This window comes from Periplaneta americana, chromosome 2, assembly GCF_040183065.1.
Source record: "Periplaneta americana isolate PAMFEO1 chromosome 2, P.americana_PAMFEO1_priV1, whole genome shotgun sequence".
NCBI classification, from domain to species: Eukaryota; Metazoa; Arthropoda; class Insecta; order Blattodea; family Blattidae; genus Periplaneta; species Periplaneta americana.
In genome coordinates, this window is record NC_091118.1 from 144,044,241 (window position 1) to 144,063,245 (window position 19,005).

The 19,005-nt window shown below is 33.1% G+C and overlaps 1 protein-coding gene across 1 annotated transcript in view; it reads right to left on the reverse strand.

Annotated features, from left to right (window-relative positions):
- The window catches only part of LOC138694636 (uncharacterized), a 22,893-nt gene extending 4,486 nt beyond the window's left edge, over positions 1 to 18,407 (reverse strand). The window contains exons 1-4 of the mRNA XM_069818560.1: positions 18,028 to 18,407; positions 7,700 to 7,826; positions 5,173 to 6,208; positions 1,940 to 2,250 (exon numbers count right to left, since the gene is read on the reverse strand). Of these exons, the coding sequence (XP_069674661.1) occupies positions 1,940 to 2,250; positions 5,173 to 6,208; positions 7,700 to 7,826; positions 18,028 to 18,135 (1,582 nt within the window). The 5' untranslated portion in view covers positions 18,136 to 18,407. The remainder of the gene's footprint in view (positions 1 to 1,939; positions 2,251 to 5,172; positions 6,209 to 7,699; positions 7,827 to 18,027) is intronic.
- Positions 18,408 to 19,005: the final 598 nt, after the last annotated feature.

Consider the following 19,005-nt stretch of genomic DNA (forward strand, 5'->3'; position numbering starts at 1 on the left):
GCATAATAAAATTATAAATCTGTACAACATATACATGTGGATACTGCAAATGATATAAACATTGTCAATAATTTAGACGAGGTATAGTTTGGACTTATTCCATTGATGTTAATGAATAAGAAATTCACAGTTTTTTAAGATTCGCTCTTTTTTCTACTTCACTGTAATTTCCGTAACATAGATATATGAATTTTATTGTCAAGATATAACCCAGGATAATAAATTAGCATGTTATTTAAAATATTCACAAAGAAAATTAGACGAAGATAAACTACACCAAACAAAAATGTGCAATAGGTGAAAGAGAAAGTCGGAGACTATTAAACGACAGACTTGGGAACAATTTATCAGGGGCTTAGAGTATGATGCACATTGTGCATAAAATATGACGTATAAAATTATGAAATTATTGAATAAATCAGAAAGAAACACTGCTAGTGTAAATAATATAATACAAGAGAACAGGCTCAAATATTATAAAGAATTATGGACCAATGAGCATAAAACATAAATTGTAAAAAATAATAATAAAAAAGAGGAAATTATGATAGACCCCGTAGAATTTAATGAACTAGAAGATTAAAAAAAGAAAATAATCTGGAAACGATAACTTGAATATAAAATTGATTAAGTATGCACCACAGGGAATTAAAATAAGATTCTTAGAAATCCTTAATATTACTTGTTGGTTTACATACACATTTCTAGTGAAATAAAATATTCCAACTTACTTATTATGGATATAAGTCAACTCTGTAGGGTCTGTTTTATTATTGGCGAAAAGTTTGTGTATCTGATATAGTTCTGGAGAAAATTCAATTTCTTTTCAGATGAGGTAAAGCATCTGGAACAACTGGAAATTTCTACCAAGCATCCTTAAATTATATAAATATTTGGCACCAAAATTGGGAAAGAATCTTAGACGCCTTCTTATTATTCAAAAGTCACGAAAGATTTTTGAAAGTTCAGTAATTTTATTAAAGAGTAATTTTGTAGAAAAAATAATAATATAATTTGCTAATAAAAGAATGGGGTTTATTTTCACAGAAACTTGAGTTTCAGTTGTTTCAATATTGCCGCTATGGTAAATGAAATAAATAAACATTAATTGGAGATATTGAGATGTTGTTCAGTGTGTTAATATGTTGTTCAGTGTGTTAATGCTTTTCTTTTCTTTCTTTTTTTGCAAGTTCATATTAGAAAATAGTGGTTTTTCCTTTACTAATACGAATTGGCCTTATTCACTGTTACCAAATAATGTAATAGCGATTGCTTGAGCTTACAGACAAGCGAAAGATTTCTAAACGCATTGCGTATGGACTGTGAAATTTTTCGTCATTGTGGAAAATTGATTTTAAAAAATAAAAAAAAACAAGGGCTAATGAATATCTCAAATTTAACAATAAGAAATTAAATAAATTACAGGTTTTCTTGTTGGCCACAGGCCTCCAAATTAGTATTCTTAAAAAGATGATCATGACAGAGAACGATATCTGTGAACTGTGTCTAATTACAACAGAAATAGGACACACTGTCTATGGTTGTGATACTATAGCTCGCAAAAGGCTAATATATCCAGAATAGACATTTTCAACTCCTGAGGATATGAAAGATGTAGGATCATTTTGAGCTTCTGTGAAAGCTTGAATCTTGCCTAGGAAACGCAAAGAAGGACAATCACGAAGGTTCTTTTGGGACTCAGTGGCGAGAGGCAATGTTACAGCGTTCGAAACTTATTTGTATTTCTATTCTATTCTATGGCGATGATGGAATAAGAATGTCAGCCATAGTCGAAATACTCTGAGAAAACCTAAGCCACAGGCGCTTTGTTCATTAGAAATCCCACAAGTTGTAATCAAATTCTGCAAACTCTTTGATTTTATATTAATAATATCACCATAATGTAACATTACTTTAAAGTAACTTTTTTTTTACTTACAAAGCCTTCCTACGACGGTGGTCACTGTTCCCACCAGGAAGAGTCCTCTGCTGGAGAAATTAGGACTCAAGATACCAATGACAGCAATGACGACGCGTCCCACGAGATCCAAGGCGTTGCAGACAGCAATGAATATGGCAGTGTCTGCTTTGGAATATCCTAGATCCAAGACAAGAATGGGATAAAAGGCGAAAAACTGGAGCATGCAAATGAGGGAGAAAGAGATGCCGATCGAAATGTTCACGTAGACTGGATCTAGGAGTAAGCGTAAGTCCAGAAAGTTGACGACGGCAGTCCAACACTTGTCGCATCTGGGGGATAAAAAAAGAATTAATTATTGCCTAGTTCAGTGCAAGGTAGCTAGTTGAAAATTTAATACTCATAGCAAAATTGAAAGTCCTGTTTACCAACAGTGGACGATATAACAGAATAGAATAGAAGAGAGCAAAAACGAATCGAATAACGTAGAATAGGATAGGAAAGAAAAGAATGTAACAAATTACAAAATATTACAGAATATCATATAATAGCACAGAGTGCCATGAATGATAATAAAATAGTAGAATAGTATACAATAAGATGGAATATAATAGAGTAGAATAGGACAGCATAAAACAGAATATGCTAAAGAGAAGTGAAAAATAGAGTAAAATAGAATAATATAGAAGAGAGTAGAATAGGATGCAATAAGATGAAATTTAATAGAGTAGAATAGGACAGCATAAAACAGAATATGCTAAAGAGAAGTGAAAAATATAGTAGAATAGAATAATATAGAAGAGAGTAGAATAGGATGCAATAAGATGAAATTTAATAGAGTAGAATAGGACAGCATAAAACAGAATATGCTAAAGAGAAGTGAAAAATAGAGTAGAATAGAATAATATAGAAGAGAGTAGAATAGGATATAATAAGATGAAATATAATACAGTAGAATAGGACAGCATAGAATAGAATATAATAAAGAGAGAGGTAAAAAAATAGAGCATCATAGAATAATATGGAAGTGAGTAGAATAGGATGCAATAAGATGGAATATAATAGAGTAGAATAGGACAGCATAAAACAGAATATACTAAAGAGAAGTGTAAAATAGAGTAGAACAGAATAATATAGAAGAGAGTAGAACAGGATACAATAAGATGAAATATAATAAAGTGGAATATGAAAACATAGAGTAGAATATAATAAAGAGAGAAGTGTAAAATAGAGCATAATAGAATAATATAGATGAGAGTAGAATAGGATATAATAAGATGAAATATAATACAGTAGAATAGGACAGCATAGAATAGAATATAATAAAGAGAGAAGTGTAAAATAGAGTAGAATAGAATAATATAGAAGAGAGTAGAACAGGATAAAATAAGATGAAATATAAGAGTAGAATAGGACAGCATAGAATAGAATATAATAAAGAGAGAGGTGTAAAATAGGGCAGAATAGAATAATATAAAAGAGAGTAGAATAGGATGCAATAAGATGAAATATAAAAAGAATAGAATAGGATAGCATAGAATAGAATATAATAAAGAGAGAGGTGTAAAATAGAGTAGAATAGAATAATATAAAAGAGAGTAGAATAGGATGCAATAAGATGAAATATAAAAAGAATAGAATAGGATAGCATAGAATAGAATATAATAAAGAGAGAGGTGTAAAATAGAGCATAATAGAATAATATAGAAGTGAGTAGAATAGGATGCAATAAGATAAAATATAGTAGAGTAGATAGGACAGCATAGAATAGAATGTAATAGAGAGAAATGTGAAATAGAGTAGAATAGAATGCAATAAGATGGAATACAACAGAGTAGAATAGGTCAGCAAACAGCATAAAATAGAATATAATAAAGAGAGAAGTGTAAAATAGAAGAGAATAATATAGAAGAGAGTAGGATAGGATGTAATATCAAACAATAGACTAGAGTGGACTAGGATAGATTAGAATATAATATATTATAATACAGTAGAGTAGGATAATATAGAATATAATAGACTAGAGTAGAATAGGAGAGTATATAAAGTAACGATCACGTGGAATAAGATGAAGTAGAAGACGATATAATATAATAGCCTAACATAGAACAGAGTAGAATAGGATAGATTGAAATATAATATAATGACGGGGAATATGAGGAAGTAGAATGCGACAGAGTATAACAACACATAATACAATAGAGCAGAACGGAATATAATATGATAGAATAGAGTAAAATGAGATAGAGTAGAATATAATACAGTACAGTAGAATAGGATAGATTAGGCCTAGATTTCATTAGAATAGACATGAGTAAAATAAAATACATTAGAATAGAATATAAGAGAACAGAGAAGAATAGGATGCAACATGATGGGATAAAATAGAGTAGAATACGATAGAATATAATAACATGTAATAGAATATAGTAGCATAGGATATATTAGTATAGAATATAATATAATAGAGTAGAAGAGATTGAATATAATAGAATAAAATAAAATACAATAGAATACAATACAATAGAGCAGGATAGAGTTGAATAGAACATAACAGAATAGAGTAAAATAAGATATAGGTAATTTCATTATGGTCAGGTTGTTGTGTAGTTTTTTATGTTTCTAAAGTTGTTAACGTTTTGAATTGCATCTTTCCATGCTCACGGATGTAGAGCCGACGCGGTAGTGCACAGCACAGCTGCAAACATGGCAGCGTGGAAAGATAAACTGCACGCAATATACAAACGTTATGTTTTCCGATCTTCTTTTTTACATTGGAAAATAGTGCCAGACAGTATGATGTACAGGTCATAATATTAAAATAGTAGACAGTGATCTTACTAAATTGTGACTTAAAATTATCGACCAACGTCAAGAGTAATGTAAGCACAAAAGCGTTGTCTCTTTAACTGAAAGCGGAAAGGGCGCTCAAGTACCTACTGGTACAACGAAATATATTAAGCTGTATTCTAAACATTTTTTTTAGTCTTAAAGTTTGTATCATAGTTTTGCAGTCTTTTGTTTTCTTACAGTATTTGTTCATGTACGAATTTGAAATGGACTTTTGATTTTTTATTTCAATATAATGTAGCTTTCGAATGTTTCAATCGTGTGGTGAAATGGAGTTTACAAAGTTCGAGGAGATATAATGCTTCTCTCTTCAGAAATATAAGAAATTCATATACAGTGCTATCGTCTTTAGTGGCTTGGAAAGTATAGGGTACCTGAGAGTTCTGAAAACTGGACAGACTTACCCATCTTGAGATTCACAGCTCTCCAGGCTTGCAGCATTTCTTATTGAGTCATATCTCATTCTATAGACATTCTTTCTTTTATCTAGACTTGAAGTTGAGACTTGAGAACCGCGCTTCATTGGTTTTGAAGCAGGAGAATCAGCTGTTGAGGTCTTGAGAGTGATACCAATTTCGGCCGTTACATGCTCAACGTGTCCATATTTTTTAGAATGTCCACTTTGCACCAAAAACTTATGTTCTTCAGGTACATTTCCTTCATCATCACTAAGAGTACCTTCATGCTTCTCTCCTGATGTCTTATCGTCCACAGCTTCCTTTGGAGTATCATCATTTTTCAATTCCACAACCCCGACTGATATCCCCTCATCAGCACTGTCAACAGATAGCTTCTTTTGAAACTGAATGTTTATTAACTCTTGAGATATATCTTTACTGAGTTTTATTTTACGAAGTTCTGAATGATGTTGGTGAATTTTTATATTTAACTCGCTTTCATTGCTAACTGAGAGATGCTGATGAATTTTTATGTTCACTTCACCGTCTTTTCCTATTCCTGCTTCCCAACCCTTCTCTGCATGGACAATTACATCACTGCTTGGACGTCTAACGTAAGTTGTTGGTATCGAAATGGGCATCTTTCTTCTTTTCATGTGGTATTTCACTGGTTGTTGGACAACCATGCCAAGCATGGCGTGAAGTGTGAAGGCTGAAATAATGGCTTGTGTACCGCGGAATCCGTATTCTTCGAGAAGCTTTTGTATAATAAGAGGGATCACCATAGCCGCCACACCTATGATCAACTGAGTAATTGCCATTGCAAATGTTCGACGATGGACAAAGTAATGATTGAAGCTGGTAAATGCAGCCGGAACCATCAATCCGAGACCAATACCTTGCATTATACCATATGTAACTATTATTTGGTAGACATTTGTAGCAAATGCAGTCAGAAAACTCCCGAAGAAATAGATTATTGAGCCTGTTACACCTACTTGACGGCAAGTGAAGGTATTCAGAGCGTAGTTCATCACCAGACCTGAAAGTGAGATTAAGAATATATTTAACAGGACAGCATTAAAGTCAGATGGCAACTAGATTTTCCTTATAACAAGAGAATTAAACGTGTTTCCTGAAGGAAAATCATTAATAAACAAAAATCAAGGTTTTACACTTACTGCACTATAATACTTAATTTAATTTATTATTGGAAGATCAAAAATGTTTTTATGTTGGGTTGATGACTGAAAAAACAAATATTTTTATTCATTATACATTTTAATTACACAACTTTTAACACTATATCACTTCGGAATATGTATTAGCCTATATGTCTTTCTCATGTTAAATTTTACTGTACCTGGTTAATATGTTTCGGCCTGCTATTGGCCTTCTTCAGAACTGGTTGTTGCTGGTCTTGGCGCCTTTTGTTTTGCTGGTCTTGGCGCCTTTTGTTTTGTTTCCTATGGGGGGGGGATGACTTTGACTCCACATTACACTACACAAACACACCCCCACAGGAAACAAAACAAAAGGCGCCAAGACCAGCAACAACCAGTTCTGAAGAAGGCCAATAGCATGCCGAAACATGTTACCCAGGTACAGTAAAATTTAACACGAGAAAGACATATAATACATATTCAGATTTTTATTCACTTACATTTTCGGAAGATCAGGTGAATATTTTCAGGGAATTTCAGTGTTTTGAAGAACATGACATGAAATGTAATGGAATTGTACGAAAAATAGAGCTTTTAAGATTCATACAAGATATATGAGGGGCTCAGAAGCAAAGAGGTACAAGTGACATTTGTAAGAACATGAGTTAAGTACATCCAGGGCAAGCTAAAACATTTAACATTTTAGTGGCAAAGGATAATACATCTTTTAACCACACCACACACTAAAATTGAAATAAATTTCACGGTATTTATGAAATCGTAAGTATTTTCAACCACATTTCCTCACAAATAACTTAAGTGCACTCATACCTCTTGCTTCTGAACCCCTTATATATTAGATCTAATTGGAAATATATATTAGGTCTAATTAGGCCTAAATTTGGTGAACGGTATAAGAAAAAACAAGAATTCTAATGAAGTTATATATTTAGGAATTAAATCAAGTAAAGACGAAGTCATTCGACAGAAACAACGAACGATAGCGAGCAAGCTTATGAAAGAACCAATCATTGATTTTTCAACATCATCATCGTCAACAACAACAACAACAACAACAACAACAATAATAATAATAATAATAATAAAAATAATAATAATAATAATTTGTTTTTACAATTGTTTTCAAATATCCTCTTTCTTTCTTCTGGACCCTTCTTTAATAGAATAAATATTTAACACGAAAAGAAAAAAAAAACTGTTTGAATTTTAACGAAGAAGAAGAAAGAGATGATGACGACGATTATGATCAAGAAGAAAAAGACATATTGTTTCATGAAAGATTCTGCGATCAAATCCACTGTTTCAAAGAGGAGAATATTTTACTAATTGCTACCAGAATACATTCTTACCTAGAGACGCTGCAGAACCAATGCAGACACTGACCCCTGTAGTCACGAATGCTGTGCCTGCACCCACCTCCTCCAGAAAGTCGCCGAAGATGAGTCCGAAGCAGCTATCCGGTGTCAACGTGACGATCTAGCAACAAATTTTACATTAGCATACTGGGGATATATCGAAAATTTAACTCTATGCAAATTTCGAGATGTTTAAACCAAGATTGTACACTGAGACCACTGTGTGTGGAACGTACCAATCGGTCTAACCCTTGAAGCGGCAAACATGAAGGTGACAGAGAATTTAGTCTATGGAATCCCTTGGTTTGCGTGAAATGTCTTTATTCTCGGTAAAAAAAATGTAGGTTAGGTAAGGATGGAGTTAAGAATTAAGTAAATACTAGTACAGGCAGGATTATCCAATAATGATAATTTGATAATGAAGCAAGACCGACTGGGAAGAATGACGCAATTAAAGAAGGGGAAATGAAAAGGTACGCGATCGCTCATCCTTGCAAGGGAAATTAAGGCTGTGAGGAGAAATCTATGTCAGCTCCAAGCCTGTTAGCCACTTGTCTCACTCTATTGCCAACTATTTCGTTGAAGGAACGTAGGAGAATTTTCAAGGGGAAAACCCGAAAATGGACACAATGTAATTGATACCACATGAGGGAGATTACCGAAGCATTTTAAATATATAAATAAAGAATAGAGCAAGACAGACGGCGTGGAAAATCACCATGCACAAAGTTCATCTTACATTTCTGTTTTCATGGTATCATGAGAGATGTCTTTCATGTTAGAAGTTACAATTTTTCTCTCCTTGTAGGTCGATATGTGGATATTTTCAAGTAAAAAAAGGAAGAAGAAATTATTCGGAATACATTTTTAATATCGGCTTTATTTTCTGTTTATACAGAGTGTTTCATAACATGTGGAGTCCACTTCAGGTAAGAATTCAGAACTTACAATATATATATATATATATATATATATATATATATATTTTTGAACTTCATAGATACTTATGCTCGAAATCACTTTCATTTCAAGCTACAGCTGTTTTTGTGTTCCAGTCTTAAAGGAAATGCCCGAAATAAACTTTACATGGAATCTCTGCAACTCTTTACCACAGATCTCCTCATCCGTTCAAAATTTGCATGTCTCTCTTGAAAGAAAAATGGCCGTCAAATAAATAAAAGTTTCACGAAGGTAACATATATTTTCACATTATACGTTTCACGCTTTTCGCAACAACTTAATTTCTTTATCATATTGTGAATGCTATTATTGCCTATAGTTTATATCCCTTAGGTATAATTTAGAATACACAAAATAATTAAATATTTTAATCTGTACTCAGATTAGAAGTTCTGTTTCCCTTTCCTGGATTACACACAAAACACATTGTGTTTTATAAGTTATATGGTTTACGTCGGGCCTGGGCACTAATAACTCGATTGAGTCACTACAGACCACCTCCTTAAATCCTCACTCCATCTTCTCCGGCTGAGACAGTAATGTTTTAGTGTTTTACGAGCAGACAGAAAGATCAGTGACGGATTGTATCAGGCGGATCGCTGGTCGCCTAAAATCCACCACTGATGCAAAGAGCCTTACTGTGTATTTGTTTATAAGGCGGAGTAAGCGAAAAGGACATGGACGAGAGTTACTCCGTCCCTTTCATTCCTCCTCTTATGCCCAGGACTAGTTTACGTAGATATATGTAATTAATTTTTCACAAATTTTCATAATATAACTGTTGTAATCTTTCCTAAAATTTAGTTCTCATATTTAAAATCACTGACACATAAATATCAGTAGTATGTTAATGTTTCAATATAATCGTAACAAGTCCTTCCCCTTGTTTCTTGAATGGTTCATCCGCTCGTAAAAAATGCTTAAGCTTATACAACAAAACGGAAATTTATTTCATACCTATTCAGCTCTGAATTTTTAAATAATTCTTTTCGAAATAGAAATGATTCTGTGTATAATGTCAATTTCTCCGAAACATAGGAGACTAGGGATACAGTAGAGCAGGGATACAGTAGAGCAGCGGTCGTCAGCACAGAGCACCCTGGGGCTAGCGTCTCTTACCCGCGGAGAGCACAGTAGCTGCTAGCGGGTATGCTCTCTACCTCTTCCTGCTGCACGACGGGGCACATGGGACGGCTCCGCTTACCCTTTGCATATTTCAGCGAGTGCTGACGACCGCTGCAGTAGAGCATCGATTATCCGAATACCGATCAACCGAAAAATCGGTTAACCGAAAGCGCTTCAGTCGGCAAATTCAAATTTGCGCGCGCGCCATGTAGAAGTTTCGCTAGCGCTGTTTGCGAGATTTAGCGGCAAAAAAAAAACTGAACTTCTTTCCCTAAACTTTAGCCCTACTTTAATGACCATTTTGAACTTGTCAAACTAGGCTAGTCAGTTCTCTGTGTTATTTGTAAGACGTGTGATACAAAATATATACTGTATGTACAGTTTTGTGTTTAATATCAGTGTTTCTTTGTTTCATACTGCTCTTATAACACCGGCACAAATTGTTTTTGTAAATGATTGATTATCCGAAAAAACAGTTATCCGAACATCCCCCGTTCCCAATTGTTTCGGATAATCGATGCTCTACTGTATGTTGCACAATTTATTTGTAAAGAACCCTTCAGTTTTATTAATTAATGTGGAAACGGTTTTAGGTTAGATTTCGAGTTCATTTCGATTTTCATTTTTCGTTTTAAATAAAAAATATACCTCTCACTAAAAATACATCATTCTCAGATAAATTATTTCATAGATACGGAATCTAAAAGAAAATACTTGCTCTATAACAGATTCAGTAAAAAGTAGAATACATGCTTCGAAAACGACACTATAGTTGTGTTGGTTTGTTTGGGCTTACAAATAGAGAGTAGGCTATGAATCTATCAAGAGAAATAATTAATGAAAGGCATGCAGTATATTTTCTCTTCATATGAAGCGACATTCCGAAATTAGTCCCAGATCATAAAAATGTTCACTATGGTTCACTAAATGTATCGTACGTGTCTATTATCACTCTAATATTGCAGAACTCGTGCTTACAAATCAAACTATTGGTCGCATAGGTCTGTAGCTGCTATCCATGCCGAGATGTCGCTGAGAGAGGCTGCGCGGCATGGTTAATTCCATACGCAGTTTCGGCTCTCTCATGCCCGTAGCGAGGAGATGTAGCATCATTGGGAGTGATCACGTAAGTTACAAAAGCTTATGACCTAACTACTAATAACATTAGCATTCGCCTGTGGTTTTTAGTTTTGTTACAGTAAGCATTTAAAATTATGCCATTTTTTCACCATAGATCCCCTGAATGGTGCGAGGAAAGACGTATTCTACCTAAAAATCTCACCAATCGTTTAGGAGAGAAATCGCTATACCGAAACGGATAGACAGACACATAGCATGCTCAAAACTATTTTTTGGACACCAGGAATCTTGAAAACGTACATCTCTGCATAAGTTTCCAAATCAATGTTTTGCAGCATTGCAACACTGTAACAGAAAAATAAGAACAAATAAACTCATGTTCCAGGAAAGTGCATGTTAACTAGGCCTAATGAGTCTTCCACGACCGATCCATGTACTTGAGACTTCCAGCAATTCCACGGAAATGAGACAAATATCTCCATAAATATATACAGGGTGTTTCAAAAATACGGGGCATAATTTCAGGCATGTATTTCCCACATGTAGACAATCAAAATAGTTCATTACAACATGTGTCCGGAAATGCTTCATTTCCGAGTTATGGCCTTCACAACATTGAAATTCACCGGAACGTTTTTCTTTCCGCAGCTCGTTGTCATTAATGAACATGTTCAAAATGTCCACCTCCTGCTTGAATACAGACCTCACATCGATGTCTCATTGACCTGCGAAAACGATCCCAAACTCCAGGAGTATTGCGTATGTCCTCAGAACTTGCCACAATTCGATTCCGAAGGGATTCCAAATCAGGCACCGGAGACGAATAAACCAATGATTTTAAATGGCCCCACAAGTAGAAATCGAGAGGGTTCAGATCAGGTGAGCGTGGAGGCCAAGCAATTGGGCCACCTCTACCTATCTATCGATCAGGAAATCTTCGATCCAAGTACCGGCGAGCCGTACTACTGAAGTGTGCAGGAGCGCCATCATGCAAGAAGTGAATATGTTGACGATTGATCAGTGGAGTGTCTTCTAAAACATGAGGTATGGTGTTTTCCAGGAAGTTTGTGTACGCCTGCCCCGTAAGTCTGTTTGATTTGAATACATGTCGCACAGTCTAACGCCTACACAACACTGAATGTAACCTTCGCCTCGCAATGAACTGTCAGAGTGCCCTCTTAATGTCTCCTTTGACGGCAACGACCTGCGGAAAGAAAAACGTTCCGGTGAATTTCAATGTTGTGAAGGCCATAACTCGGAAATAAAGCATTTCCGGACACATGTTGTAATGAACTATTTTGATTGTCTACATGTGGGAAATACATACCTGAAATTATGCCCCGTATTTTTAAACACCCTGTATACATACAAGCATACATACATACATGGCCCGGGTTCGAATCCCGGTCGGGGCAAGTTACCTGGTTGAGGTTTTTTCCGGGGTTTTCCCTCAACCCAATACGAGCAAATGCTGGGTAACTTTCGGTGTTGGACCCCGGACTCATTTCACCGGAATTATCACCTTCATATCATTCAGACGCTAAATAACCTAGATGTTGATACAGCGTCGTAAAATAACCCAATAAAAATACATACATACATACATACATACATACATACATACATACATACATACATACATACATACATACATACATACGTAAGTCTCCCTCGGTAGCGTAGTTGATATAGCGCTGGCCTTTTATGCTCGAGGTTGCGGGTTCGATCCCGGCCGAGATCGATGGCATTTAAGTGTGTTTAAATGCGACAGGCTCATGTCAGTAAATATACTGGCATGTAAAAGAACTCCTGCGAGACAAAATTCCGGGACACCGGGTACACTGATATAACCTCTGCAGTTGCGAGCGTCGTTAAATAAACCATAATTATATACATACATAAGTGTTCTGCAACAGGGCAGGTCTTTCACTGCAAACCCAGCATTCTCCAATCTTTCCTATTTTCTGCCTTCCTCTTAATCTCTGTAGCCTAAATGATCCATAGGATACCCATATCTTAATGTCGTCTATCATCTGACTTCTTCTCTCCGAACTCTTATCCCGTTCACCATTCCTTCCAGTGCATCCTTCAATAGGCAGTTTCTTCTCAGCCAGTGGTCCAACTAATTTCATTTTCTTTTTCTAATCAGTTTCAGCATCATTCTTTCTTCACTCATTCTTTCCAACACAGTTTCATTTCTTATTCTATTTGTCCATTTCACACGCTCCATTCTTCTCCATATCCACATTTCAAATGCTTCCTATCGCTTCTCTTCGCTTCGTAGTAATTCCATGTTTCTGCCCCCATACAATGCCACACTCCACACAAAGCACTTCACTAGTCTCTTTTTTTAGTTCTTTTCCCAGAGGTCCGCAGAAGAAATATATGATATAAACCATAAAATGGCATTTCATTTATTGCAGCACCATTCTCAAAACCGTAGTGCCGCTATGATCCATCTATATTACTGCACAATCTTCGAACTTTCTTATAAAGACTGAAAAATTACTATAAGAACTCAGTTCAAATTGTCGGAAAATATCAGAATTGGCATCGAATATCAGATATCAATGTCGCGTAAAGCTTACAGAAGCAATTCTTGGGGTTCTTTCATGTACTATTTATATACAACAAACATCTACATGCCCTGTTATCGTGTTTACCAGATAAAATAACCATTAGAATAGAGACCAAAACGAAGATTATGCTGAGATGAATTCAGGGAGGTATGTGATTGACTTCTCTATTTATTAAAGCGACTGTCATTCCAAAGCGATAAAGAAGTTCCGGTTTCTTTAATCAGTCGAGTGATAACAGCGTGTAAAGACTATTTACTTTGTTCCTTTACACTGTAAAGTTTACAGTGTAAAGTTTACACCATCTCTACAGATCTACACAATAGATTTCATTTTATTTTACTTTGTAACTGTATGATTAATTTCATTACTTCTTTGTATTTATTTATTTAATCTTTTATTTACTTGCTTGTATTTTATAACATTACTTAGTCTTGAAACCATTTGCTCATTTATTGAATCATTTCTTCATTTAGTAATTCATTTCCTCATTTATAGACCTATTTACACATTTATCAATTTATTCGCTCATTTATCAATTCATACTCAAATTTATCAATCCATTTCCTATTTATGAATTCATTGTTCCATCTATCGTTTTATTCTCTCATTTATCAATTCGTTCCTATTTTTATCAGCTTATTCTCTCATTTATCAATTCATTCTCCTAGTTATCAGTTTATTCACTCATTTATAAATTCATTCTCCAATTTATCAGTTTATTCTCTTATTTATCAATTCATTCTCCTATTTATCAATTTATTCTCTCATTTATCATTTCATTCTCCTATTTATTAGTTTATTCTCTCATTTATCAATTAATATTCCTGTTTATCAGTTTATTCTCTCATTTATCAATTCATTCTCCTATTTATTAGTTTATTCTCTCATTTATCAATTAATATTCCTGTTTATCAGTTTATTCTCTCATTTGTCAATTCATTCTCCTAGTTATCAGTTTATTCACTCATTTATAAATTCATTCTCCTATTTATTAGTTTATTCTCTCATTTATCAATTTATTCTCCTATTCATTAGTTTATTCACTCATTTATCAATTCATTCTCCTATTTATCAGTTTATTCTCTTATTTATCAATTCATTCTCCTATTTATCAATTTATTCTCTCATTTATCATTTTATTCTCCTATTTATTAGTTTATTCTCTCATTTATCAATTAATATTCCTGTTTATCAGTTTATTCTCTCATTTATCAATTCATTCTCCTATTTATCAGTTTATTCACTCATTTATAAATTCATTCTCCTATTTATTAGTTTATTCTCTCATTTATCAATTTATTCTCCTATTCATTAGCTTATTCACTCATTTATCAATTCATTCTCCTATTTATCAGTTTATTCTCTTATTTATCAATTCATTCTCCTATTTATCAATTTATTCTCTCATTTATCATTTCATTCTCCTATTTATTAGTTTATTCTCTCATTTATCAATTAATATTCCTGTTTATCAGTTTATTCTCTCATTTATCAATTCATTCTCCTAGTTATCAGTTTATTCACTCATTTATAAATTCATTCTCCTATTTATTAGTTTATTCTCTCACTTATCAATTAATTCTCCTAGTCATCAGTTTATTCTTTCATTTATCAATTCATTCTCCTATTTTTCAGTTTAGTCTCTCATTTGATCAATTCATTCTCCTATTTATCAGTTTATTCTTTCATTTATCAATTTATTCTCCTGCTTATAAATTCATTCTCATTTATCAATTCATTCTCCTGCTCATAAATTTATTTTCTCATTTACTAATGGAAACTCCTGATTATCAATTCATTCACTCATTCATAAATTTATTCTTCCATTTATCAATTTATTCACTCACTTATCAATTAATTCCCTATTCATGAATTTATTCCCTAATTTACGAATTCATTTTCCTGTCTATTAATTTATCTCTCATTTACCCATTCGTTCTTCTGTTTATCACTTTATTCTTTCATTTAAACATTGAAGAGTGATTTTCCAAACCGTGCAAAATCATTTATAAACAATTTTTTATTTTGCAGATTAACGTTATTATTTCCCATAAACTTTCCTAACTGTGTTACGTTCCGTGTTATTCCCATTATAATCTCACAGTTTTTTTTTCCAAGCTGTAAGTCATTGTGATGTGATATTAAAATTATAATTATTATTATATTATTATTATTATTATTATTATTATTATTATTATTATTATTTAAACATTGCCTACTTTCAGCTTTACACGTAATGCAAAATGTTCAAATAAACATACATAATTACTAAACAACAAGTTTTCAAAGTGAGCAGTGGTAATATTATAGATTCTGTTATTTGGAACTCTATTATGTAGCATCAGCTATAAACATATTTCTTTGTGAAGTAATATTAAAATGATTGTTAGTAAGACATTGCTTACTTTCAGTTTTGCATGTAATACAAAATGTTCAAATAAATAAACATAATTACTAAACAACAAGTTTTCAAAGTGAGCATTGGTAATATTATAGATTCTATTATTTGAAACTCTATTATGTAGCATCAGCTATAAACATATATCTTTGTGAAGTGATACTAAAATGATTGTTATTAAGACATTGCCTACTTTCAGTTTTGCATGTAATACAAAATGTTCAAATAAATATACATAATTACTAAACAAGATGTTTTTAAAGTGATCATTGGTAATATTATAGTTTGTGTTATTTGAAACTCTGTTATGTAACATCAGAGATAAACATATTTCTTTGTGAAGTGATATTAAAATGATTATTATTAAGACATTGCCTACTTTCAGTTTTACATGCAATTCAAAATGTTCAAATAAGCATACGTAAGTCAAGTGAGTTAGCACACTTTGGAACGTATTAAAATGTTGAACAGCATTGTTACCTAGCACAATATCAATTTCCAAAAATTAAATTCTATCAATAAAGGTCACTTTCCATAATGTTTTAACTGCCAATGTCTCCTTTCAGTACCTTCAAGATATTTCCATTGGAAATCATTTCAGGTATTTGTTGAAATTTAAATATTGGAATACAATCTATATAGCCATGAACATTTTCAAAAGATATAATAAAATAAAATTATAAAAAAATCTATGAAACTTCTAAAAATAAATAAATAAAATTGTAAATTAAATAAAACAAACATTTAGTTCTTTTTTAATTCAAATAGGCCTGTTCCAACACCAGCTATTCTAAAATGGTCATCTCCAAAAAAGAGTTCACTAATAATTATTTCTAACAAAATCGCTTTCAGAACAACCTTATCACACAGGAATAAAAAAAATTGTAAAGCAAAGGTCATGATAATATAAATAATAATATGAATAATGACAAAAATAACATGAAAGAAAATAATTTAGAGCCAGATAAATTCATAAATGAAGAAAATTAAGCTGCAGATTGAATTTAAGGGGAGAGGATGGTAATTTTTTTTAACTTTTTTCCTACTGTATTTGGTGTAACATATTAATTTTTTGTATGTAAAGAGCTCATAGCTGTAGGAACTCAACCAAATATAAATATTTTGAAAAAAAAATATTTCGGGGCCCAAATTTGAAAAAAATATACCCAATGCAGGATTGTACTGAAACCATTTTTAAAGAGAGATTCAAAAATTTTTTGCAATGTATTTGCAAAAACATGTTCTACAAACTGTCTATAACAGAATTTTGAGATTAGTCTCTACGTTTGTAAAATAAACAATTAAAATGTAATAACAATTTTCTGATTTCCTTTCTTGCAAACAAACGGACGTATTTTTAAAATGAAATCAATTAACAAAATTCTTGTTACAGAGAAACTCTTCCTAATAGTCTAAAAAATGTGTTCTAAATTTTATGCATGTATCTTTAATAGTTCAGAAATTATATCCACTTTTGTCTGGTAATGTAGCAAAAAAAAAATAATGAAGTTACTTGAAACCGATAAAAGTGGGCGTGTGATTTAAAAATCCATAGCGCTGGAAGTTTAAAAATGACGTCTCAACATCCAATAAGGGAACAAATACCCACAAAATGTTATGCAATGCATTCCACACATATCAAGGAGTATTTTAAAGATTTTTTTTTTGAAAATTTAATTTACCGGAAACAACAATAAAAGTGGGCGAGTGATTTAAAAATCCATAACACACAAAGTTTAAAAATGGCGACTCAACATCTGATAAGGGCACAAATAACCACAAAATGTTATGCTATGCATTCCACACATATCACAGAGTATTTTAAAGAATTTTTTTTTTAATTTACTCATTTTCACCAAAAAATACCATCCTTTCCCCTTAATATCCTGGAGTTTTCATGACACAGACTACCATGGGGGGGGGGGGGGGAGTAACAAGATCATCCCACATGAATAAAGCGAATAACTTCTCAGAGTAGGTGATTTATTTATGTCATTCTTATTTCAAAATGTTAGTAGACATATAACAGACAAATAGAAGGAGTTTAAAAAATAAATATGGACAAAAATGGAAACAATCCTAAAAATCATTAGTAGGGTAATCCCATTACCCCCCTTGGTAGCAGGAAGGTTAGAGTTTATTTCAACACATTGCATACCATTATTGACATAAGTACTTACAAATAAAGCTGCAACTCCGATGGCCACAATCCACCCCCATCCGCCATCGGGTGCTTCATATTCTTCTGAATCAAAGCCACCTTTCTTTGTAAAATCCGGTAACCCCATTCTTTAAAATTACGTCAGCATAGTGCAGTGAGAGCTGAGGAAGACGTGAAGTGAAAGAGTGAAGCGGTACTCTCTGCTGAACAATTGAGACATCAGTTTGAGATATCCCATTTATCACAGTTACATACGATATAGACTACTTTCACAAAACAATGAAACTAGGTCTTCTCAGTACTACATCTCTCTCTATACATAACCCGGTCAATTACGTATCACTAACATATTGCATAAAGGCGACAAATACAAATGGTACTCTACCACAACTGAGTAACTCGTAGCGGCTATCTCGTATTACATTAATCTCCCACGTTTCTGACGATAAGACTCTGTTTACTGTCACAAGTTATCAGTGTAGAAAGAATGTATTTATTTAACGGATCGAAACATTACAATTTCTCACGGAAAAAGAGCGATACCATGATGCACCGTTATACCTGTCTTGCACTAACATAAGATACGTTTCCACATCACGTAAAACTTTGTTATTTACATCTTCAGTCACTTATCTCAATCCCTTCGTCATATTTCAAGCAATTAAGTGTTTGAATATGGTTTTCTTTTTATACTACACAATCATGATGCTGCAAAGACAAGATGGAAGGTAAGTAAGTTGACGTCATTACGAAGAATCAATCGAACTAATTCGTTAATATTACAGGAAATAAATATAAATAGACCTAGCTCTCTTATAAGATTCAAGTGGTAGCATTTCTGGCTAAAAAAAATCCTGTGGAAATAGGTTCAATTCCCCGCAAAGATGTAGAAATTCCCATTGTGACTGGGTACGTCTCTTATCTAGAGTTTGTCCTATACTATCGCAAGCGGTGTTCCTGCACCATGCTGACCACATGAGGCAGAGTCCTGCTTAAT